Source organism: Oncorhynchus keta, chromosome 27 (assembly GCF_023373465.1).
Source record: "Oncorhynchus keta strain PuntledgeMale-10-30-2019 chromosome 27, Oket_V2, whole genome shotgun sequence".
Taxonomy (NCBI): domain Eukaryota; kingdom Metazoa; phylum Chordata; class Actinopteri; order Salmoniformes; family Salmonidae; genus Oncorhynchus; species Oncorhynchus keta.
Window position 1 is genome coordinate 39315620 of NC_068447.1, and position 26797 is coordinate 39342416.

General features: G+C 45.0%; 1 protein-coding gene across 3 annotated transcripts in view; it reads left to right on the top strand.

Annotated features, from left to right (window-relative positions):
* The window catches only part of LOC118360329 (arf-GAP with coiled-coil, ANK repeat and PH domain-containing protein 3-like), an 88148-nt gene that overhangs the window by 24295 nt on the left and 37056 nt on the right, over positions 1 to 26797 (top strand). For all 3 annotated transcript variants that reach the window (XM_052482389.1, XM_052482390.1, XM_052482391.1), the window contains exons 2-4: positions 15710 to 15767; positions 22381 to 22500; positions 23540 to 23593. In XM_052482389.1, coding sequence (XP_052338349.1) covers positions 15710 to 15767; positions 22381 to 22500; positions 23540 to 23593 — 232 coding nt within the window. The remainder of the gene's footprint in view (positions 1 to 15709; positions 15768 to 22380; positions 22501 to 23539; positions 23594 to 26797) is intronic.

Genomic DNA, 26797 nt, shown 5'->3' on the forward strand with positions numbered 1-26797 from the left:
ATTTATGCTTATTTATTTTATCTTGTGTCCTTTAATTATTTGTACATTGTGTGTATATATATATATATATATATATATATATATATATATATATATATATATATGTATATATATATATAATATGACATTTGTAATGTCTTTACTGTTTTGAAACTGTTGTATGTGTAATGTTTACTGTTAATTTTTGTTGTTTTTCACTTTATATATTCACTTTGTATGTTGTCTACCTCACTTGCTTTGGCAATGTTAACACATGTTTCCCATGCCAATAAAGCCCTTGAATTGAATTGAATTGAGAGAGAGAGAGAGAGAGAGAGAGAGAGAGAGAGAGAGAGAGAGAGAGAGAGAGAGAGAGAGAGAGAGAGAGAGAGAGAGAGAGAGAGAGAGAGAGAGAGAGAGAGAGAGAGAGAGAGAGAGAGAGAGAGAGAGAGAGAGAGAGAGAGAGAGAGAGAGAGAGAGAGAGAGAGAGAGAGAGAGAGAGAGAGAGAGAGAGAGAGAGAGAGAGAGAGAGAGAGAGAGAGAGAGAGAGAGAGAGAGAAAAGAACTGGCTTGGTGGGCTGCTGCCCAGAATAAGGCTCAGACTCGAGGAGGGCTGGTGCCTTGTCTGTCTGTGTACCTCATTGTCTCCCACTCCACAACGGAACATTTTCTAGGGCCCTGTTCCCGCTACCAGAGATGAAGGAGAGTCTGAGGAGCTGAGTGGCAATAGAGATTTGTACTTTTCAATTCACATTACATTCTTGCTTTCCAATTGTTATGGCTGGCAACGGAACATTCTTGGTCCCCAGATCAAATTTCATGTAAATATCACGGTAGCCACTAGCCAGTAAGCACAGACTATTTAACAATCCAAGAAACTTTTCTACTAGAACATATTTCAATATGAATAATGCAACCAAACCATATTACACTCTTGAATAATGCAACAGTCCACAAGCATGTGCAGACAATTAACGCTGCAAGATGTCATTTCTTGGGCGACCTGATCAAATTCACATAGAAATGTGAGCTGTCATTCTCATTGAAAGCAAGTCTAAGAAGCAATAGATCTGCTTTATCTGCTCAATTTCTATGATTCCTGTTCTTAAGTTTATTTTTTGTGTCTTACTTTCGTTTCTGTATACAAGCTTCAAATAGCTGAAAAGACCATATTTTTGGTTATTGAAAAAAAGATTTCACAGTGTTTTAGATGGTTACAATCAGTCTCTTGCTTGTTTTGTCACATAAACTGACATTAGACAAAAAAAAATCAAGACTCTTTCTCAAACAAGAATGCAGTGTGGTGTCTGCCACAGTCAGAATAGCCGTCCTGTACGGTAACAGACATATTTGAATGCTATTCTGAAATAGGCCACTTCACAACCACTAGGCCTACATGCTGAGAGAGAGGCTTAATGGTCCGTGTGTGTAATGACACAAAGCGATGTGCTGACAGCCTTTGTTACCCATCTCTGCTCCCTGTCTGAAGTGGCGTTTCCCCATGGGCTGTGGCCTAATTGCACGACCCCAACAGTGACTGGGGAGGGTGGGTTAGCAGCACTAGCTGCATAATGCATCGCTTTTGACACCCAGCAGCTGCCTCAACTAATGATAGTCAATGATAAGGACCTCTGTTGCCTTGATTACACAGGAAGGATTTAGCATATTGAGATGAGATCTATGGATCTCTAACCAGTTAATATTAGAGGTTTTGAGGTTATGTCAGAGCGATGGAAAGTTATTTATTTTCTTCAATGTAAATTGCAGGGATGTTGCCATCTGCTGTGTTTCTTTTTCCTGCTCTCTCTCTCTCTCACACACACACACACACACACACACACACACACACACACACACACACACACACACACACACACACACACACACACACACACACACACACACACACACACACACACACACACACACACACACACACACACACACACACACACACACACACACACACACACACACAGTGAAACTGGCCCTGGCTAATGAGGACAGCATACTACACTAATTGGTCATCTGGTTGGTAATATGGAGCCGTTGAGCAATCTTGCCATTCACCGAGATGTATGTGAAGATATTGTACTGTGTCCACGTTGAGATGGCATATTTTCATTGTTCAGTTACAAGCTGTTGCCTGATGATTCATACTGTAATACGTCTGTAATAAAGTGGCATTTTGGCACACAATGTCCATTAATTCCTCACACTATATTGTTATATCATGTAATGTTAGATTGTGTGAGGGGCAACAGGATGGACACATTCTCCCATAGTCAGCACCATCACCATGCTCTGGGATTTCCAACATGACTTCATCACCATTATGACATAATACCAAGGTCATGTGGCTAGTGCTGTGAACTCTTGGTGTATGCTGGCAATGTTCCCAATCATTGTTTCTCGGTCAGTTCTGTGCTGTGTTCCACTCCAACTGCCAATTAAACATACTGTTGACAGGATGTTCAGGAGATTGAGTGGGCAACACATAGCTAGCCTGGTCCCAGATCTGCTTGTGCTGTTTTGTCAACTCTTAGGGTCATAGTTCACACCAAACATTGTGACAATGCATGACCATAGAAGTTGGCAAGACAACACAAACAGATATGGGACCAGGCTAAGCCTAACACATAGGATAGCAATTGGAGTAGCAACCAAATTCAGGCAGGCTTTCGAATCCATAAATATGCATGACATATTACCCCCCGAGCATTATAGTAAGTGGGTCCATTGTGTATGCTTGAGTGTATGTCATCAGTTATTGTCAGATAATCCCATAAATCTCCAGTGGCCTGGTTTCCTGGTGTCCAGTGAAGAGGTGTGCAGGGGACGGACTGTGCTGACCAGACCTGGACTGGACAGGTGGTTGGCTAGAGCACGTCAGAGAAATTACAGTTGTTGTGATTTACAACCATTAGCTTAATCCATGCAGATCTGATCCGCCAATTACTCTACAGGAAGCAGACCACAGTGTCCCTGTACCACTTCATATGTGTTGCTGTATGTGCAACATGCTATCACAGCTTAGACACAAATGACTTATTTGGAATTCGTCACAGGCACACACAAAAAAGTCTACCTTTTCGTGTGGATTACAGGATTTTCATCACAACGCATTTCGTGTGTATTACATGAATTCCAGTTTGTTGTGGCTAACATTAGCTAGGCTAGCTAGGTGGCAAATGTTAGCTAGGCTAGGGGTTAAAGTTAGGTAACAAAAGTAGTAAGTAGTTGTGAATTTGCTAAAGTTGTCCATGATGAAATTTGAACACGCAACCTTTGGGTTGCTAGACATTTGTATTATACACCCACCTATCCATCCTCCCAGACCAAACTCGAGAGTAACATATTTTATCTGTGATTGAAATTCATTGTATACAAAAGCGTGTACTGCACAATTCTTTTCTGTGTGCCTGTCACAAATTTCCAATACACAATATATTTCACAATAATCTGTGATACTGGGTTGATGGACAAGCTCCAATGGTAGCCGGGGGTGTCAAACTCTCAAGAAATAGCTTAAAAGTTGTAGAAACAATGACAACTCTTACAATAATTACAAATTGTCCTGCTACTGATGCTGCTTAGTGACTAAAACATGGAACCACAGGCTCCAGCAATGATGTTGATGACGCTTGTCTGAAAGCAGGAAACTGGAACACACCTGCCTTGACCAATCACTTCTTTCTCAGGAAGGAAGGATCCCACAGGTCAGTGCTCTGACGGCCTGCTAGTGCTACTAGCCCCCACCCCATATAATAGGATTGAATTACTAGAATGGACATTCCCATTCAAGTTAACGTTTTGTGATGCATTGACCCGGAAACTCATTGAATGTAATTGCCATGGTCTGAGGGGCTTCTCCAGTTCTAGTCATTCCATTTCTATGCTCCAGCCCACCCCAGCCTCAACATCTCCCCTGGCCTTCTCCTGCCCTCCTGAAGCCTTCGCCAGAGGCTTGTCACAGACGCCTACCAGCCACACGGCCACAAATCCCAGCAGATTCCCAGATAAAACCTGGTGCTCTGGTGCTGTCCTCTACGACAGGCACTCCCCAGTGTTTATTCCCCCTCAGTGAGACTGACAGCCCTGTGTTAGCAGTCAAATCCCTCAGGGACAAGAGAAGAATGGCTGCCTATCAGATTATCCAAACAGTTCAGGCGGTCAGAAAAGGTGCTTGTAAAAGTAACAAGAGAACAACAACTGAATGAAAGAAATGTGGACGTTCACAATAAGTTAGACATGGAAAGGTTGGGGATTTTGTGGGTCTGAATGGATCTTTGGTTATTTTCTCTAAAATGTCATAGAGTGTGTATCTGCCAAGTAGCAGTAATATACAGACATCTGCCTGAAAGCTGTCCCCAAGTTACAGCTTTGAAATATTAGCGGAAAAGGCTGACGCAGGAAAGAACATTTTTCAAGATCCAGCTCGGATAAGAGAATGAAACATGGTCTTTTCATAAGACCTTTTTCAATGAAAAAAAAGAATGTTGTTTAGGCCTGTGACATTTTGCTTGAGATTTTAAACCACATTTCAGTATAATAATAGTGTTTCACGTACTGCATCAATCATTAATTGTTAAAGCGTGGTACTGCAACTGCACAGGTCATTTGCCCTATGAATCTGTCTGTCAGACATGGTCTCTTGTCTTGAACAGCTGCTAAAATGAGATGATCCAAATGTTTTGCCTATTTGTATGGCTTACAGTTCCCTCGGCTAGGTTAGAGTTGGCCATGATGCTACTTTCATTATTCAGGCATCACAAAATCTCCAAGAGCGTAACGGGCGACTTCATATTGTTTGAAAAAGCAATGAAGGAACCCTTGTATAAAGCTTGAGCTCTTATCTTTTGATCTCAGTCAAAATGGTACAGCTCTTTATTCTGACTCTCTTCCTATTTCTTTGACGTAATACGATTTAGTTTTTAAGATATTATTGACAGTTTAGTGCTGTCATTTGTTGTACTACAAATAAATCTTCAGGTCAAAATATGTTCCCTCTCTGGACAGAGGCTTGTCTCTGCAGTCTTGGTGGTCATGTACTAGACCAGGAAGTCAAGACAGACATATTCTGAAAAGAGCGGGAAAGTAGCTTCTGTACCGTAGCTTCCCTCAACTTTTGCCGCCAGTCATAACAACAGTGCTTCGTCTCTCGGACTCGCTCAGTGGATCTGTGGAGACATACAGGGTGGCTTTGTGTCCTTTGGCAGCTATTTAGCCCAGCCTCACTCATCCAGCCAGGCCATCTCTTTGGTTGGTTTTTGTGAGGTCTGTGCCTTCTGTGTGATGGAGCTATCCCAGTCGCCAGGCCAGTCCATTGGCATGGCGGTTCATGAGTTTGTGTGGTCTGAGCCCTCTGGCAGGCCAGGTATCAGCTGCTCTATCCCCAGGGGTCAGGACACCCTTTCAGGTTCACATCCGGGTCACAGCAACAGTTACACTGTGACTAATTAAGCCATTAAGTGCCAGAGATGTGTTAGCTGTAGTTCCTCCAGATTATAGGAGGTAATTGATTGGTGTGTGATTAAAATGTAGCGTTATTGATTCATGCTAAATGATACCTCGCTTTGTGCATTGATGGACTGCGTGGGAAGGACAATGAGGAGCCTGGGAAGTTAGGGAGGCATTTACCTGTCTGTGTTTCTTGAAGTACAACCCCTTTGCCAAGCAGTAAGACAGTTCATTTAGTATTCTCTTGTTGGCTCTGGGTGCCGAGATGATTGATTTAGAGACCTTTCAGGCATTGAAGTCATGAAGAATTTAGTGTGGATGTGAACAGCATAGCCCTCCTCCACACACCTGCTGATTCTAAGCTGAACAAAGCTTGCAATTTATTATTCATGTAGGGCTTGGGTAAGGACTAAATGTCACTGTTGCATTTTCATAGATTTCCAAATTGATCTCAGTTGAGAGAGTCTTCTTACAGACGTATTTATGGATCTATAAATGCTCCCTGTCTACTGACTAGCCATGTGCAAATGAACTGCTGGAGTTGAGTATTGTTTTCTGAATTTCTTGGACTCTTTTGTAGAGTTTGAACAATAACCAGACAGCTTTGGCAGCAGTTTGGCAGTAAGGCCAGCAACAGAACAGAGTTCTCACGGGCCAGAGGGGGGCTTATTTGGTTTGAATGTCTCTGTGGAAGAATGTGTCTCTGTTCTCTGTTCTCTCCATCTTGAGAAGACGGGATGCATGTGGTCACATTAAATGAGAACGTTCTCCCGAGCTCAGCTCAGCTCTGGAGCAGCCTGTGAAACATTGGTTGATGTTGGACGCTACCAGCGCTGACGTCTCTCTTTCTCCCAGGGAGGAACAGAAAGTGTTTGCGCACCACGTGTCGTTCAAGGCTCAGCAAGATACTTGTAGTTCCATGTGTTACTGTGTAACGGTTCTCTGACTAACGGCGTCCGGAGCATCTTGTTTTGGTTTAAAAAAAGGGAGGCGGTACCAACAGATTCACAGCTTCTTATCTAATAGGACATTGCTAAATTGTTACAGGACAGTGCTAGCCAATACCCCGTGTCCTCTCTGACGCCCAATGAATGCACTATGAAGTTCAAAAGAAAACCACAAACTTTGAAGATATTTGACTTTCTTAGATTATTGCTATTGCCAGTGTAAACAAGAACTCATCATTTAGCTTCGAATGCAGCACTTTTTCCTGCTCAACCAGTCCAAGGGTGGAGCCTTTTGTAAAGCTTTATGTGTTTGAGTCATTGCCATGGTTTGAGTTATGGGGCTTATAGGGAAGCGTCATAGATGAGATGATGGGTATGGGAGGTGTCCTAATGCCGGGCTAATCCAGGATGCATGTGTATGGGCTGTTGTCCAGGGGAATGGTAGTCAGCAGAGGGGCAGCAGTGAGGCAGCAGTGAGGCAGCAATGAGAAGGGCGGAGGCGCAGAAAGCAGACGGTCAGAAGTTCACCCTCAGCACGAAGGCGGTTGGTTGGTCGTCTAGGTCAGACACAGGCCAGCCCATTGGAGGGGATGCCATGATATCTTCAGTAAAACCCTGTTGATTTTGGAGAGGTCAGCGTGCAGTCAGGCGAGGGAAACATTACCGGGAGCCAAAAAAAGGAGCCCCCGTCCTCTACACTCCTCATCCTCTTTCCTCCAGCCTGCCATCCCAATCCCAGACGACATTCTGGATTAGCAAGGCTGGGGAAAGGACTTGTCCTTAGCACACCACACCACTTCTAATTCCAGATCCAGAGAAGAGATGAGATATCACTGTTTAGAGCTTCTCTGTCAGGCCAAAGTGAGCTCAGCTGGTCTTTGCACGCGAATAAGCCGCACATCCCAGTGCGTGTCTATGGGGAATCCGTGTGGGGGAAAATACAGCACATGCAGGGTGTTGCTTTCACGCATCTTCACACGCACCACTCGGGTTTGGTGGACAGTAGACTGACTGCTTGCTGTCTCCAATCTCTCAGTCTCAATAGGTGTGCCAACTTCCAAATCCTGCACAGGCATTTGTGCTAGCTAGGCACCGTGGCCAAAGATTGCCGGCTGGGCATAGCATGGCAACTTTTGTGGCACGTCTGGCCTAGTGTCCTCCCTCCCCTCTGCAGTGGAAGACAGGCAGACCAGACGTGGTTGGTAGAGAATGCCTGTGCGGCTTGTCTCCCGGCCAGGAAGTTAACTGGCCTATTAGATGATGGCGCTGCCCAGATGAATCCAACGACTCAGTGCCAATTTTAGAATGTGGGACGGAATGTACTGTTTATGTGGACTCAAAATGAGCATAATTTCTCACTCTTATGCAATCTGCTCTCGTATGATGCAGTCTGACAAAGAGATCCAAATGTTGTTTATTGCAGTGTTGTAGTGTGTTTTTTCTTAAACACATAGTTCATTCCCTTGACCGACAGTAACCTTTTCTCTCTGTGTCTCACAGCTAAGGAGAGAGGGACAAATGGGGCGTGTGTTCCCGAATGGGTGAAACCATTACAGATTCCCAAGCAGGCCCGCATTCAGGGCCCTGAATCCCTAGGCCCCTGTGTTTGTGTGTTTGTGTGTGTATGTGTGCACGTGTGTGTGTGCGTGTGCGTGTGCGTGGGAATGAATAGGGTCAGGTAGCAGAGAAGGCTGTCATGGTCACTTTAGTCAGAGCTGCTCTCCTCTCAATGAGAGCCCTGGGGAGGCTGGCTGAAGGTTGTCATGTAGACAGCATGGCAGGAAGTAAAGGAAGAACCTAGATTCTTTTGTCATATTTAGTCACAGGCCTATTGCTCTTTCCTCAGCCAATGGTATTGTGTTCTTTTCTTCTCTTGATATAGTCATTGGATTTCAAGCAGTCATTTTCTGTTCACCTTTCCTGCGTTTGCCAGACGAGGTTTTGCTAAGCAGTGGAACAACTTATATGTCCAGCTCAGCAGTGTATCTTGCGTCCAACCGTAGAGTGGTGTAATGTAGGTCCCTGGTGGTCCTCGGGTTCTCTCCATTCAAAACACTCAATGGGTGGGCTGAGGGGGAACTGCGAGGGATGTGTGTGTGTGCGTGTGCGAATGTCTCGACTCTGCGATGATTGCCCTGGAAACAGAGTTCAGTACGTTGTTGCCACTCAGCTGTTGGCTACTTGTGGAAAACATGGGGGGGTACGAGGTGAGGAGAAACTGTTCTAGATGCATGTGGAGGGATTCTACGTTGTGCTGTGTCCTGTACGTAGACATACAGCAGTGTGACATGGTGGACACACACACACACACATGGTTGACACCTTAGACACCACAAGCCATTGTAACCATGTGACGAAAACGCGGTAGAATCCACGCCTGGAAAGACAGTAGCACGCTCTGTCTCCCGGTACGGTGTAATCAAAGCATAGAGTCATCCTGGCTTTGCAGATGTGTCAGGTCTACGGGGCCGTTCGTGCAGAGGTGTGCGTTCAGGGCCGTCCGAGGGTAACGCAGCAGCACTATGATGTCAGCTCGTGAGCAATGTTCTACAGTGGGGTTTTTGAGTGCAGCACTCTCAGGAAAGAAAGCAGTTGCAGTCAGAGGTAGAAATAGAAGCCTTCAAGAGGAAAGAACACGAGTTAAATGAGAGCTCGGCAACTTGAGGGTTTGTAAGATTGAAATAACGTGCTGAAGATACTGTAGCTACTGCACGTGTTTGGAGTAGTAAGGTATTTTTGTTGGCATTCGAGGCAACTATTTTGTTCAGCTCTGAAAATAGGTTAGGATGGATTTGTTTAAGAATGGCATAGTTGACATAGTTGGGGGCATCTGTCTGACCCTACATCACACAGTGGTGTGGGCAGGGCATGGGGTGGTGAGGTATAAGGAGACAAGCAGCTAGCTAAGAATAACGCTGGATACAATTTAAGGCCAAAGGAAAGGGAGTACAGGCAATACGCTCAGGGAAAGAGACCCCCCCCCCATCAACCACCCATTCAGCCATTTACAAGGGTCTCAATCAGAGCTTTTAAAGCAATCAATATTCCGACAAAATGCTGCCGACCCCCAGAGAGGAAGTGCCTTCGACACAATAGGGCCCTCAGACAGACCAGGGACCCCCCCGCAAATAGCCCACTCTCCTCCCCACTAACTGACTCGAAACACCCTCTCTGTCCCCTGTCGCATCAGATTATGTTAACCCTGTCAGATAATGTTCCCCTAATGTCCCTTTTTTGTCTACCTGATGATTTTTAGAGCTATCAAAGGTGAAATATTGATGATGACTTATTGGCTCCATTTCTAGAGAAATAAAATGGGTCAATGGGCAGCATACAAGTATACTCACGGTTGATCAAACAGTCCAGTTAGTGATCACAAAGGATCACTTGAAGCCACTGCTCTGTTCAGTTTCACAGCTGTTCTCGCTCTCATTTGCATGCTGGGCTGTCTGAGGGTGTTCATTGGTTGATTGGGTCCCCCCATTGGGGGGCGGGTTTGGCTTCCAGTAGGTTGGTGCGTCTCAGCTGGCGTTTGGTTTGGTTGTGGCTCAGGTGTTCAGTCAATGTTCAGGGGTCAGTACCTCCATTCTCGGTCCTGTCTCTGGCTCGTTCCTCTCCTCAGCAGACCCTCTGCTCATTACACACACACACAGGGCAGGGCAGGGCAGGCCACCAGCCACCAGTCAGCTCTGCACCAGGCAAGGAAGGCTGGGTGGTTCTGGCTCTCCCAACCCTCAACTCTCAGGGGCCTCTGGCTCAGCGGTCTGTCCTCTCTTCTCCTCCATCAAGTCCATAGCAGTCTGGCCCTGCCTGCTAACTGATGACCATGACAGAGCTGCAGACTGCATTTGGAAGTTTGGCTGTGTATGGGTGTTCTTATGCATATAGGCTTAATGCAAATGTTCAGCACCACAATACAACTCTGGCCAAGAACCTCAACTCTCTCCAGGGTAGCTGCTGTGTGAATCCAGTTGGAATGAGAAGTGGCCCATGAAAGAAGTAAGGGAAAACAAAAGGCGTTTTGTGTTTGGAGTCGTTAGTTTGGCGTAGTAAACATCACCTCAGCCCTTCCCTTCCTTTACCCTGGGGAAGCTCAGTCAGCATGTCATTGGGCCAACAGCAGCCAGAGAAGCGCTTATTCAGCACAATAGTGCTGTTTATTATTTTTCAACTACACACACACACACACACACACACACACACACACACACACACACACACACACACACACACACACACACACACACACACACACACACACACACACACACACACACACACACACACACACACACACACACACACACACACACACGCACCCTGCTCCAGATCTGCAATGTTCCATGTCAGAAAAAAAACACTCCCAGATTCTGCCTGCCAAGCTAGTACCTCCAGCACTACAGCATTAAGCTGCCCAGACCAGTTAGTGGCTGCTACTGCACTCTCTCGTGTGAGTTTGCTCATGTTTCATCAGACATCAGGACACGCCATTAAAGTGTCCAGTCAAATAGGTCAATGAGGTGGACATAGCACTTCTTTGTGGCACGGAGTAAAGGAACTGAATACATGTTTATTGATATTGAGTGGCAGTAAAGGTCTGTTGATGACTTATTAACAGCAGTGGTCCATTGATTTGGCTACACAGGCTGGGGTCAAGGCTGTTGTGTCATATAACCTCTCCACTCCCTGCGGTGTGACTGTGTGTAGGGGTCGACTGACAGACTTCCACAATGGGATCCACCGTAGCCCACTTCGGGGGGGTTACCACGGCAACAGGCATAGGCACAGGCACAGGCAATGGGAGGCGAGGGCCTGGGGGCATGGGGGAGCAGCTGTCCCCCTAGCCAGCCCCCCATTCAGGGGGTCCAATCCATGTTAGCTCCACTAGGCTACTGTCGAGGAGAGACGTGTTGCCTGCAGGGGATCATGCTCTAATACTGTACAATTGACAGGAGAGGCTAGCCCCCGCCCTCTATACAGGAGTTTTTAAACTAAAGCCCTTTCCTATCTAACTTGTCTATGCTTCACTGTTGTGCTCACAGTCACAAGAAGAACAACTCATTTTGGAAGTAAACGGTTGCAGAGAGAATAAACTGCTGTTATAAATGGGTCACCATTTCAGCATCACGCATTGCCGACACATGGGAGAGTAAAAGAAACACGACATTTCAAGAACACTCACTGTCATGCTGCCTCTCAGTGGCACGAGCAAAAAAACATAGCTGTACAAAAGCAGAGCTTATCATATTATATTAACAGAGCTGTTTAAAACTGACATCAGCTATTTAAAAAAGCATGAGTTGATCGCAGTAGGATTACTGGTGGGTGCGGTCAGTAGGCCTAAAAGTCTCAAAAGGGAATCAGGTAAGGTCATAAAAAGGTGAATCAGTTTAGGTTATAAAAAGGGGAATCGGTTTAGGTCACAAAAAGGTGAATCAGTTTAGGTTATAAAAAGGTGAATCAGTTTAGGTTATAAAAGGGGCATCAGTTTAGGTTATAAAAAGGGGAATCGGTTTAGGTCACAAAAAGGTGAATCAGTTTAGGTTATAAAAAGGTGAATCAGTTTAGGTTATAAAAAGGTGAATCAGTTTAGGTTATAAAAAGGTGAATCAGTTTAGGTTATAAAAAGGTGAATCAGTTTAGGTTATAAAAAGGGGAATGAACAAAAAGGGAATCAGTTTAGGTTATAAAAGGGGCATCAGTTTAGGTTATAAAAAGGGGAATCGGTTTAGGTTATAAAAAGGTGAATCAGTTTAGGTTATAAAAAGGTGAATCAGTTTTAAGTTATAAAAAGGTGAATCAGTTTAGGTTATAAAAGGTGAATCAGTTTAGGTTATAAAAAGGGGAATCAGTTTAGGTTATAAAAAGGGGAATCAGTTTAGGTTATAAAAGGGGCATCAGTTTAGGTTATAAAAAGGGGAATCGGTTTAGGTTATAAAAGGGGCATCAAATAAAAAGGTGAATCAGTTTTAAGTTATAAAAAGGTGAATCAGTTTAGGTTATAAAAGGGGAATCAGTTTAGGTTATAAAAAGGGGAATCAGTTTAGGTTATAAAAGGGGCATCAGTTTAGGTTATAAAAAGGTGAATTAGTTTTAAGTTATAAAAAGGTGAATCAGTTTAGGTTATAAAAAGGTGAATCAGTTTTAAGTTATAAAAAGGTGAATCAGTTTAGGTTATAAAAGGGGCATCAGTTTAGGTTATAAAAAGGTGAATCAGTTTAGGTTATAAAAGGGGCATCAGTTTTAAGTTATAAAAAGGTGAATCAGTTTGGGTTATAAAAGGGGCATCAGTTTTATTATAAAAGGTGAATCAGTTTAAGTTATAAAAAGGTGAATCAGTTTAGGTTATAAAAAGGTGAATCAGTTTTAAGTTATAAAAAGGTGAATCAGTTTAGGTTATAAAATCAGTTTTAAGTTATAAAAGGAATCAGTTTAGGTTATAAAAGGGGCATCAAAATAAAAAGGTGAATCAGTTTAGGTTATAAAAAGGTGAATCAGTTTAGGTTATAAAAAGGTGAATCAGTTTAGGTTATAAAAAGGTGAATCAGTTTAGGTTATAAAAAGGTGAATCAGTTTAAGTTATAAAAAGGTGAATCAGTTTAAGTTATAAAAAGGTGAATCAGTTTAAGTTATAAAAAGGTGAATCAGTTTAAGTTATAAAAAGGTGAATCAGTTTAGGTTATAAAAAGGTGAATCAGTTTAGGTTATAAAAAGGTGAATCAGTTTAAGTTATAAAAAGGTGAATCAGTTTAAGTTATAAAAAGGTGAATCAGTTTGTCACGCCCTGGTCGAAGTATTTTGTGTTTTTCTTTATGTATTTGGTCAGGCCAGGGTGTGACATGGGTTTTTGTATGTGGTGTGTAGCTTAGTGGGATTGTAGCTTAGTGGGGTGTTCTAGGAGAGTCTATGGCTGTCTGAAGTGGTTCTCAATCAGAGGCAGGTGTTTATCGTTGTCTCTGATTGGGAGCCATATTTAGGCAGCCATATTCTTTGGTTGTATTGTGGGTGATTGTCCTGAGTGTCTTGATGTCCTTAGTCTGTGTTAGTTCGCACCAATTAAGGCTGTTTTGGTTTTCACTACGTTTTGTAGAGTTTGTGTTTTGGATTTGTGTTACGTTGTGTTAATAAACATGGATCACAATATACGCGCTGCAGTTTGGTCCGACTCTCCTTCACCATTAGAAAACCGTGACACAGTTTAGGTTATAAAAAGGGGAATCGGTTTTGGTCACAAAAAGGGGGATCAGTTTAGGTTATAAAAGGGGAATCCGTTTTGGTTATAAAAAGGGGAATCTGTTTTGGTTATAAAAGGGGAATCAGTTTAGGTTATAAAAGGGGAATCGGTTTAGGTCATAAAAAGGAGAATCAGTTGAGGTTATAAAAAGGGGAATCAGTTGAGGTTATAAAAAGGGGAATCAGTTGAGGTTATAAAACAGAGCCATATGTTTGGTATTGATTAGGCAGGAGTATGGTTGGAATCCAAATCTAAGGCTGACCTTCTGATATTCCCTGTTCATAGTATTCAGGCATGCTCCAGTTGACTGACCGTAGTAAGAGTAAATGCTGTGGCAGAGCGGAAGACGAGCACGTGGTGTCCTTCCTCCCCTGAGCCTTGAGCCCTGCATACTGCGGCCTGAGCCAGCCAACCGGCCTAATCTACAGTACCCATGGCCAGGGGGATGGAGAGAGCAAAAGGAAGGAGAGGGAAAGGAAGTGAGTAGGAGAGGGTGAGAGAAAAGAAGGGAAGATGAGAGAGGTAGGGAGGATTGCGAGAAGGGTGGAGAGAAAAGGAGAGAGGAGAGAGAGAGCGAGAGAGAGAGAGAGAGAGCACTGTTGTAAAACGTGAGACATTTGCTGCTGCTTTCTGCTAATATGGAGCTGTACAGTCACCCTCCAAAAGTCCAAAAGTATTGGCACCCTTGATAAATAAATGAGCAAAAAAGATTGTATAAAATAAATACTGAGCGATATTGTATGCTCAATAAAATGGGAAAATTATATACTTTTAATCTAATACAATTGCTCAGAGGAGATTTTGTTCAACAAGTAATAAAAAAATCTAAAACAAGATATTTGTCAAAAGCATTGGCACCCCTAAAGATTCTTATAATTGAAATCAAACTAAATGTAATCTGCATAAACATTCTACTTTTTAGAGTGAACCTCATCTTCCTCTGGTACTTTTGCATACTTTTTAGCTAGTACTGTAGTTCTGAATCTAGCTCTCACGAGCCAAAAGTGGTCACCTGAAAATTGCTTACTACGTCACTTATGTGTAGATACGGTATCTGTACCACATAATTTCTCTCTCTCTCTCTCTCTCTCTCTCTCTCTCTCTCTCTCTCTCTCTCTTTCTCTTTCTCTCTCTCTCTGCTATGTGTGCATCTATTAGCTGTCACTCAAATTGCTAGGAGCTAAAGTTTATTGGATGGAACTTGAATTTCTAGGGGGCTGGCCCACGTAGGGGCTGTGTCCAGGCACTCCGATTCACGTGCGTATTTGTATTATTTTTGTATTATTATTTTCTTTATCAAGGGTGCCAAATCCTTTTTGGAGGTGACTGTATGAGCTAAGAGGCAAGAAGAATCGATGATGTGTTTGCTAATTTTACACTGACTGACTCAAGTCAAGTGTGACCTTCCCAGTCCCACAGGGTCGTGAGAAAGTATGGGAGGATGTTTAGACGATATGGCTCGAGATGAATCGGTACCTGTTTCATTGAGTTGTTCTAATAATGTCGCAGCCCTTCACCTTTATACCCCAACATCACATCACCCTTTCATATGGTCTCCAAGAAATCTGAGGAAGCCGCCACCGTGCACACCCACAGCTGAGGCTTGTATAAACAGTGGTGTGGGCTAGTGGCTAGGGCAGGGACAGCGGTGGGCCACTGTGTAACCCACTCCCTAAGAGCAGGGCAGAGGCAGAGGTCCCATATGCTTTGGGGTGGGGTGGCGGCAGTGACTAGGTGAAGAGTTTTTCGGGGGTGCGACTGTACCACAGCTATGCTGAACATGTCACTCTGTTATGTCTGAGCTCAATTGTTTCCAGCCAGCGTCTCGCTCTGTCACTTAACATGTTAACACCTCCCCAGAGAACTCCCGAACCCGGGCCTGTTTCAGCTCGAACATGTCTGTGTTCAGATCCAAGAACATCACTGTCAGTCTAAGATGAATGTTACTTTCCCTTCTCTTCCCAAGGACATGGGAAATGTGTGGTACCGTCACGGTGTATGAAGCGGGGAAAAAATCATTATGATAAACGCAATGTAACTCTTCTCTGTACTGATAAAACCGTTTTGTACATTTTTTTTTATCTTGCAGGGCGAACATTAATGAAGTGGAGACGGAGGTTGTGGAGATTGAAGTGAAACTAGACAAGGTAAGAAACCTTTGTTTTAATAACCCTTTATCCTCCTCGGGAAGCCTTTTCAACTAGCCTCTAGATCCTATTGTCACTGTAATATAAGCCATATTATAAACGGGGACATTTGGGTCCCTGATGCTCATTGGCTGAAACAGCATTTGAGCCGTGTGTATATCAGACAATAACCCTGGTATGACCCAGAAAAAAACGTGTTTACTGTTCTATTTATGTTGTTCACCAGTTTATAATAGCAATAAGGCACCTTGGGGGTTTGTGGTATACGGCCAATATACCAAGAGCTGTATCCAGGCACTCCGATTCTTGTCGTGCATAAGAGCAGCCCTTGGCCATATACCACACCTCCTATGGCCTTATTTCTTAACTAAACCACTATTGTCCTTCTAACTGTTGGCTTCAAGTGCTCAAAGGTTTCGTTTTGATAGAAAGCATGTGATATATCCATTACAGCATATTTAGGAGTTCATTTTGACGCTTACTGTACATCCCATCTACTACTACACCGATAATGGAATGAAATTCCAGGCATATACACTGAGTATACAAAACATTGCTCTTTCCATGACATAGACTGACCAGGTGAATCCAGGTGAAAGCGATGATGGCTTATTGATGTCGCTTGTTGAATCCACTTCAATCCGTGTAGTTGAAGGGGAGGAGACCGTGTTAAAGAAGGATTTTTAAGCCTTGAGACAATTGAGACATGGATTGTGTATGTGTGCCCGTTCACAGGGTGAATAGGCAAGACAAAAGACTTCAGTGCCTTTGAACGAGGCATGTTAGTAGATGCCAGGTGAACCGGTTTGTGTCAAGAACTGCAACGCTGCTGGGTTTTTCATGCTCAACAGCTTCCCGTGTGTATCGAGAATGGTCCACCATCCAGCCAAGTTGATACAACTGTGGGAAGCATTGGAGTCGACATGGGCCAGCATCCCTTTGGAATGATTTCGACACTGCGTAGAGTCCATCCCCCTGACGAATTGAGGCTGTTCTGAGGGCCAAACGCGGGGGTGCAACTCAATAGTAGGACCCTAATGTTTGGTATAGTCAGTGTACAGTGCTCTGTATATTGCAAGATTAAAGGATGATGGTGATAGCAGCTACCAATTTAACCCAGTTAACCTGCTACACTGGTGTGCCCCATTTACACACATACACGCACGCACCCGCACACGAACACACACGCGCACGCGCACACGCACACACACACACACACACACACACACACACACACACACACACACACACACACACACACACACACACACACACACACACACACACACACACTGATTACCAGAGTGGCATGCAGCCCTCCTATCTAGACAACCTGAGTAGGACAAGTAGGCTAGTTGGGGAGTCCTACTACTGTACATTTACACCCATCAGTATAACACTGTATGCTTGTAATGGGATGGTCTGACTTAAACCACTGAGTACTGGGGGTGATTAAAAAGGAAAGCAAAATCTCACACTGTTGACTTGCTTAATGTTTCAGCAGCTCAGGTTTGTGTGGGCTAAACGTGACGTGGCAGGGCAGGGGGGGTAGGGAAGAGGACCGACAACATTAGAATGCATTAGACTGGCTTTCAAAGCATTGGGTTACCCTCTAACGAGGAAGCCTGGTGCTTTGTGGTAATGCTCATGATGTCACCAGTCCATCTGTTCCGTTTGACCTTGAGTTATGTGAGTGATGTGTCTGCGGAGGTTAGTCTGCTGCTTCGCTCTCCCTTCACTATATCATCACTGTTGGCATGAGCAATGACCGTGAAAAGTGCAGGATGTCTCAGTTTGACATTATGTGAGGGTATGTGGCTCTTTGGCTCGTCAGATGTCATGATTTGGGTGTTAATATAATGTACTGTACTGTACAAATAATGGAAACACTTGAGTTTAAAAAAAAGAAAGAGACTGGTCGGCAGGTAGCGTAGTGGTTAAGAGTGTAGGGCCAGTAACCAGCAGGTAGCGTAGTGGTTAAGAGCGTTGGGCCAGTAACCAGCAGGTAGCGTAGTGGTTAAGAGTGTAGGGCCAGTAACCAGCAGGTAGCGTAGTGGTTAAGAGCGTTGGGCCAGTAACCAGCAGGTAGCGTAGTGGTTAAGAGCGTTGAGCCAGTAACCAGCAGGTAGCGTAGTGGTTAAGAGTGTAGGGCCAGTAACCAGCAGGTAGCGTAGTGGTTAAGAGCGTTGGGCCAGTAACCAGCAGGTAGCGTAGTGGTTAAGAGTGTAGGGCCAGTAACCAGCAGGTAGCGTAGTGGTTAAGAGCGTTGGGCCAGTAACCAGCAGGTAGCGTAGTGGTTAAGAGCGTTGGGCCAGTAACCAGCAGGTAGCGTAGTGGTTAAGAGCGTTGGGCCAGTAACCAGCAGGTAGCGTAGTGGTTAAGAGTGTTGGGCCAGTTACCAGCAGGTAGCGTAGTGGTTAAGAGCGTTGGGCCAGTAACCAGCAGGTAGCGTAGTGGTTAAGAGTGTTGGGCCAGTTACCAGCAGGTAGCGTAGTGGTTAAGAGCGTTGGGCCAGTAACCGAAAGGTCGCTGGTTTGAATCCCTGAGTCGACTCGGTGAAAAATCTGTCGATGTGCCCTTGAACAAAGAACTTAACCTTAATTGCTCCTGTAAGTCGCTCTGGATAAGAACATCTGCTAAATGACTAAAATGTAAATGAGGGATACAAAGTATACTGAAAGCAGGTGCTGCAACACAGGTATGGTTCCTGAGTTAAATTAAGCAATTATGATCACATGATGCTTAGGGTCATGTATAAAAATGCTGGGCAGCTTATCATTTTGGCTACCATTTCTATGCCACCATAGGAGGACACTTTCCCCCATCCACAGGGCACGAGGGGTCACTGAATGGTTTGACGAGCATGAAAACGCTGTTAACCATAAGCCGTGGCCGTCTCAGTCACCAGATCTCAACCCAGTCGAGCACTTGTGTGAGATTCTGGAGCGGCGCCTGAGACAGGGTTTTCCACCACCATCAACAAAAACACCAAGAGATGGAATTTCTCCTGGAAGAATGTTGTCGCAGCCCTCCAATAGAGTTCCAGACACTGGAAGAGTGTTGTCGCAGCCCTCCAATAGAGTTCCAGACACTGGAAGAATGTTGTCGCATCAATAGAGTTCCAGACACTGGAAGAATGTTGTCGCAGCCCTCCAGATAGAGTTCCAGACACTGGAAGAATGAGTTCCAGACACTGGAAGAATGCAGCCCTCCAATAGAGTTCCAGACACTGGACGAATGTTGTCCAATAGAGTTCCAGACACCAGCCCTCCAATAGAGTTCCAGACACTGGACGAATGTTGTCGCAGCCCTCCAATGGAGAGTTCCAGACACTGGAAGAATGTTGGAAGAATGTTGTCGCCCTCCAGACACTGGAGAGTTCCAGACACTGGAAGAATGTTGTCGCAGCCCTCCAATAGAGTTCCAGACACTGGAAGAATGTTGTCACAGCCCTCCAATAGAGTTCCAGACACTGGAAGAATGTTGTCGCAGAGTTCCACTGGACCAATGTTGTCCAGCCCTCCATAAAGTTCCAGACACTGGAAGAATGTTGTCGCAGCCCTCCAATAGAGTTCCAGACACTGGAAGAATGTTGTCGCAGCCCACTCCAATAGAGTTCCAGACACTGGAAGAATGTTGTCGCAGCCCTCCAATAGAGTTCCAGACACTGGAGTTCCAAGAATGTTGTCGCAGCCCTCCAATAGAGTTCCAGACACTGGACGAATTGTCGTCCAATAGAGTTCCAGACAGGAAGAATGTTGTCGCAGCCCTCCAATAGAGTTCCAGACACTGGAAGAATGTTGTCGCAGCCCTCCAATAGAGTTCCAGACACTGGAAGAATGTTGTCGCAGCCCTCCAATAGAGTTCCAGACACTGGAAGAATGTTGTCGCAGCCCTCCAATAGAGTTCCAGACACTGGAAGAATGTTGTCGCAGCCCTCCAATAGAGTTCCAGACACTGGAAGAATGTTGTCGCAGCCCTCCAATAGAGTTCCAGACACTGGAAGAATGTTGTCGCAGCCCTCCAATAGAGTTCCAGACACTGGACGAATGTTGTCGCAGCCCTCCAATAGAGTTCCAGACACTGACAGCTCCAATAGAGTTCCAGACACTGGACCAATGTTGTCGCAGCCCTCCAATAGAGTTCCAGACACTGGACGAATGTTGTCGCAGCCCTCCAATAGAGTTCCAGACACTGGACGAATGTTGTCGCAGCCCTCCAATAGAGTTCCAGACACTGGACGAATGTTGTCGCAGCCCTCCAATAGAGTTCCAGACACTGGACCAATGTTGTCGCAGCCCTCCAATAGAGTTCCAGACACTTGTAGAATCTCTGCCAAGATGCCTTGAAGCGGTTCCGGCGGCTCGTGGTGTCCCAACGCCCTATTAAGACACTTTATGTAGGTGATTTTTTATTTAGGTTGTTACCTGTATTTAAGCTTACATCTTTTGGTATTAATTGTTGATTTAAAACATACGTGAGAACATGTATGAAGTGTTATGCCCAAGGGTTTTGGAGGTGACTCATACTGTTTGCGTTTGAATTTGACTCACCCATGTTAACTCTCACCAGAAGCCCAAATGCATTAGCGTACTATCACAATACACAGAAGGGCATTACTCTACCCGAACATGAACCCACTGTCAAACCACTAATCCTGGCTCTGCCGCCTTTCCTTATCCCTCAGTAGGGAAACAGGTGGGACTCTCCTCTCAACCGAAAACACTGGCAGCCCATTCCTAGTTCTCTCCCCAGGAATTAGCGTGAGAGGATATGGTCGGCCGGCCCTGAGTTGAGTCTGCCTAGGGGCTGTGAGGAAATGGCCGGTTGCTAGAGAGAGAGAGAGAGAGAGAGAGAGAGAGAGAGAGAGAGAGAGAGAGAGAGAGAGAGAGAGAGAGAGAGAGAGAGAGAGAGAGAGAGAGAGAGAGAGAGAGAGAGAGAGAGAGAGAGAGAGAGAGAGAGAGAGAGAGAGAGAGAGAGAGAGAGAGAGAGAGAGAGAGAGAGAGAGAGAGAGAGAGAGAGAGAGAGAGAGAGAGAGAGAGAGAGAGAGAGAGAGAGAGAGAGAGAGAGAGAGAGAGAGAGAGAGAGAGAGAGAGAGAGAGAGAGAGAGAGAGAGAGAGAGAGAGAGAGAGAGAGAGAGAGAGAGAGAGAGAGAGAGAGAGAGAGAGAGAGAGAGAGAGAGAGAGAGAGAGAGAGAGAGAGAGAGAGAGAGAGAGAGAGAGAGAGAGAGAGAGAGAGAGAGAGAGAGAGAGAGAGAGAGAGAGAGAGAGAGAGAGAGAGAGAGAGAGAGAGAGAGAGAGAGAGAGAGAGAGAGAGAGAGAGAGAGAGAGAGAGAGAGAGAGAGAGAGAGAGAGAGAGAGGGGCCGGGAGTTCCAGACACTGGATGAATGTTGTCGCAGCCCTCAACAGAGTTCCAGACACTGACCAATGTTGTCGCAGCCTCCAATAGAGTTCCAGACACTGGACCAATGTTGTCGCAACCCTCAATAGAGTTCCAGACACTGGAAGAATGTTGTCGCAGCGCTCAATAGAGTTCCAGACACTGACCAATGTTGTCGCAGCCCTCCAATAGAGTTCCAGACACTGGAAGAATGTTGTCGCAGCCCTTCCAATAGAGTTCCAGACACTGGAGAATCTTATGCCAAGATGCCTTGAATAGAGTTCCTTGATTCAATGTCTTGCGAATGTAGAAAGAAACTATACACATTGTAGTGAACCATAAATCAGGCTACGTGGCAGTTCAGCTGTCAGAAGGAGAACATTGTGACAGGCCTTTGGTGACTCCTGAGGGTCCAAGTCTTCCACCTCTCTTTTAGAGTCCTGTGAAGTTAGAAATGTGACTTGTCATCTTGCTCTGTATTTTTCAGCGTGTGGATTGGGAGAGCTCTTTCGGCAGTTAGATTCTGTCCTTTCCAAAAATGTCCATGTTGCAACCCTAGAGTAGATAAATCAGTTTATAGATGAATCTTTGTGGTTGTAACCAAAAAGTCTTTACACTGAAATCCACACTGTTAATTCTCCAGTCGTGGACCGCATCCCCCCACCCCTCATTAGTGGCATGTGTGTTAGTTGCATGCTCATGTCATGGGGTAACATAACAAGCCACATGAGAAATGTGCTCCACCACACCACACATTACTATGGGTGATAATTGAGGGGCCAAAAGTAACATGCAGCCGTAGGACACGCGTAGTCGCCAAGTGTGGCGAGCATGTGTTGAAATGCACAAAATGGTTAGGTTGGGAATCTCTGTGTGGGAATATGATGTGGCTGTTTGCTGTGGAAAGGGGGACGCTGTAGTATGCTACAGGAGCTCTGTCCTTACGGACGTCCTCGAATCTGAGGGGGTACAAAATCAAGTGGCTGTCCTCAGGATTCAACCATAGGTTTCATCTCCGTGACATAATCACAATGGACGGCCCATTCAGGGTTTTTATTTCACCAGCTAATTTATAGGCCAGAGAAAGTCCCTCCACTGTGCACAGTATTTAAGATTGGAATCGATTTGTACTGTATGTAGAGAGGTGTATCATTTGCTACTCTGTATGTGTACCCTAATTTCCTCTCCCTACCTCATTCGCTGCACCACTTTCTCTCTTCTCTCCTCCCCTAGTTGGTGAAGCTATGCAGTGGGATGATCGAGGCAGGGAAGGCGTATGTCAGCGCCAACAAACTCTTTGTGAACGGGATCCGGGACCTGTCCCAACAATGCAAGAAGGATGAGATGATATCGGTGAGGTTCAGTTGGATCCAGAATGTCATATACCACAATGTCTAATGTAAGGTGTAATAAGTTGTCTTCTACGTGTTAGGCCTCATAACCTTGTTATACTGTATTATGCACTTATTCACTATTTACTGGATATTAATCATATACAACACAACACACCTAGACTTTCTGCAGGTAGCCTAGCGATTAAGAGAGCTGGGTCAATAACGGAAAAGTCGCTGGTACGAATCCCCGAGCCAACTAGGTAAAACAAATCTGCCGATGTGACCTTATGCAAGGCACTTAACCCTCATTTCTCCTGTAAGTCTCTCTGGATAAGAACATCTGCCAAATGACTCAAATATAAATGTAATAATATCTAAGTCCATCACGTAAAATGTATTCCTACAAAGCACAAACTAGCCTTTTTGTATGTGGTAAAACACGCTTGAATGTCTTGGGGCCGGGCTCTGCGTAGTGCTTAATCTTGGAAGTAGTGCTTTCCTGCTCTCTGACCGCGTGCCTGAGTAAGTCTGTGTGTGAACCTGATTACTCTACGAATGGATTAGTCAGTGTCAGTGGAAGGATCAGGCCTGGAGTGGAGGCTTACGACGGTAGGCGTACGTCTTGGTCAGGGTTCCAGGACCAGCGTCCTCCAGAACTTTCTCCATGTTTACGCCAGAAGTAGTAGACTCGTTGCCGCCAACATTAAGTGGTATTAAAGGCCTGCTAGTGCATGGCTCTCCAATTGGTTCACCCTCTTGTCTATTTCTGAGGATCTCGTTAAACGCTGCTCTTATTTGTATTTTCCATTGAAAACATGGAAAAGAGTTAGGCCTGCAATTATGTTTCCATTCTGTCTTAGTCTCGTACAATATGAGTGACAAAATCCATCAGTAAAATTGGAAAATGCTAACTTAATTTGACTATTTGTACAATAGAAATGAAATTATACTTTGCATGGCAGCATTAGCAAAGGGAACAGGATCCTTCTCTGTCTCTAATCTTGTTAAAATGCTGTAATACAATATACTGAAGCTATTGTGGCTTGTTTTCCTTGCAGGAGTGTCTGGAGAAGTGTGGGGAGAGCCTCCAGGAAATAGTCAACTACCACATGGTAAGTCTCTCCTCCTTCTCTCTCTCGCTCTTTCTCCTTCTCTCTCTCTCTCTCTTTCTCCTTCTCTCTCTCTCTCTCTTTTTCTCTCTCTCTCTCTTTCTCCTTCTCTCTCTCTCTCTCTGTCTCTCTTTTTCTCTCTCTTTCTCCTTATCTCTCCCTCTTTCTCTCTCTCACCTCCTCTCTCTCTCCTCCTCTCTCTCCCCCTCTCTCTCTCCTCCTCTCTCTCTCTCTCTCCCTCTCTCTTTCTCTCCCCATCTCTCCTTCTCTGTTCCCCAAACTCTACCCACATACTCCAATCCTGATACAGTACCGAAAGTCCATAGAGACCAGGTAGCACTGAGCACAACGATACAGTATCATAACATCTTGAAATGCTAAATGCAATGGTCTCTTATTCCCTTTGTCTGATCTGTCTTTAAATGATTCAACATGTAGTAACATTTCATTCACAAATCATTCAATGTCTCTTCTTCCTCATTGTTCTCAGTTATGTGATGGCTCTGTCCTTACTCTGTATGTGGTCGTGTAACTATCGCCATCTGCCAATCAGCACACTGCCACAGTAGATCAGAGGGCACGAGAGGGTTGGATACGGCATAGCAGCTGTCTTCGACTCCTTTAGTTGCTTTTGGAACGTGTACAGTCTGGAAAATGTGACAGTGGAGAGATGCAGCCAGATATTTGACGGGAACGCTATGACTGCGTAACATTTAATGAAAGCCGTTTCCCACAGGTTTTACAGTTGAAAAAACATGTTTCCTTTACTCGGAGAGGTTTTTGCAGACGTTATACCTGTTCAGTTGGCGACACGAGAAGCATCAAGGCAGAGTCACAAATCGCAATAACAACTTTGAATAGAAAAACCACTGCGTCGGCTGTATTTTCTTTGGACATGTGGAGGCTAAGGGAGCGTCTACACAGACGAGCACAGACTTAGCTCCTGCCTCGAACCAAAAGCCCTGTAATGTATTGCTGTGTTGTTTCACCACCTCCCTCCAAACTCAGACCCCCTGCTCTCTGTAGCTTCTTTGAAGTCCATTAGTCTAAAACCCTGGCGCATGTTTGATGTTTCTGTTAGAGGAGCGTGAGCTTCACATTCCTTCTGAGGCCAGGAAAAGGGCCACGATAGCAAATCACCATAGCCTTTTCTATCAGGAGACTATATCTAGGGAGAAAGAGCAGCGCTATAAATGGGATGTTGATGGGTGAGGTCACTGAGGCCGGGGTGAATGAAGAGTGTAGGAGCTACAGGGATGACCCCGTCTGACCCTGCTTTCATCATGCAGGCCTCGGTGCAATGTGATTCAGAGAAGCCAGCAAGACCTGAATTGGTCAGAGGATCAGTGAAGTGATGAGGAAAATTGATTCAGTTCATCACAGTGCTTGTCCAGGGCTACAGCAAAAACATGTTTACTGTTGGGGGGTACTCGAGGACTGGAGTTGGGAAACACTGGTTTACTGTAGGTACATCATTCATATCTTCACTCTTGGCCTTGTGTAACTAGTAAAGCCAGTGGTATTACTGTCTGTCTGGTAGATACGTGGGGGGTTGCTGCCCTTCACCTGAGAGAGAGTGTTCTCCCTCTTGTCTCCCCTCGCTCCATCCACTCTTAGTCTCTTCTCCACTCCCTGCTCTCCTCCCCTCTCAATCTCCCCTCTCTGCTCCCTCTAGCCCACATTAGCATTACTGCACTCTTAGAAAAAAGGGTTCCAAAATGGGCTCTTTGGCTGTCCCCATAGGAGAACCCTTTTTGGTTCAAAGTAAAAACCCTTTTAGGTTCCATCAATAAACAAAAAAAGAGTTCGAGCTGGAAGCAAATAGGGTTCTCCTATGGGGACAGCCAAATAATTGTTTTAGGTTCTGGAGAGCACATTTTCTTCTAAGATTGTGGGTCTCTGTCGTGCTTTGTGTTGCTTTGATGTCTTGAGTGAGGAGGAGCAGACCAAGGACACAGACAGGATTGATAGCGATACAGTATGTATGCCATGAAAGGAATCAGAGGGAATCTCTCTTTGGTCTCTAACATTATCTGACATGTGTAACTTTTTGACCAAATTCACATAGAAATGTGAGTTACAGAGCTGTCACTCTCATTAAAAGCAAGTTTAAGAGGCAGTAGATCTGTTCTAATACTGAACACAAATATAAATGCAACATGTGAAGTGTTGGTCACATGTTTCATGAGCTGAAATGAAAGATCCCTGAAATGTTCCATACGCACATAAAGCTTCTTTCTTTCAAATGATGTGCACAAATTTGTTTACATCCCTGTGATCATTTCTCCTTTGTCAAGATAATCTATCCAGTGATAGGTGTGGCATGTCAAGAAGCTGATTAAACAGCAGGATCATTACACAGGTGCACCTTGTGCTGGTGGCAATCAAAGGCCATTCTAAAATGTGCTGTTTTATCAGAAAACAATGTCTCTAGTGTTGAGGGAGCATGCAGTTGGCATGCGGACTGCAGGAATGTCCAACAGAGCTGTTGCCAGAGAATTGAATGTTAATTCATCTTATCATAAGCCACCTCCAACATCGTTTTAGAGAATTTGGCAGTACGTCCAACTGGCCTCACAACCACAGTACGTCTAACTGGCCTCACAACCACAGTACGTCTAACTGGCCTCACAACCACAGTACGTCCAACTGGCCTCACAACCACAGTACGTCCAACTGGCCTCACAACCACAGTACGTCTAACTGGCCTCACAACCACAGTACGTCTAACTGGCCTCACAACCACAGTACGTCCAACTGGCCTCACAACCACAGTGGGCCTCACAACCACAGTACGTCTAACTGGCCTCACAACCACAGTACGTGGCCTCACAACCACAGTAACTGGCCTCACAACCACAGTACGTCTAACTGGCCTCACAACCACAGTACGTCCAACTGGCCTCACAACCACAGTACGTCCAACTGGCCTCACAACCACAGTACGTCCAACTGGCCTCACAACCACAGTACGTCTAACTGGCCTCACAACCACAGTACGTCCAACTGGCCTCACAACCACAGTACGTCCAACTGGCCTCACAACCACAGTACGTCCAACTGGCCTCACAACCACAGTACGTCTAACTGGCCTCACAACCACAGTACGTCCAACTGGCCTCACAACCACAGTACGTCCAACTGGCCTCACAACCACAGTACGTCTAACTGGCCTCACAACCACAGTACGTCCAACTGGCAGTATGT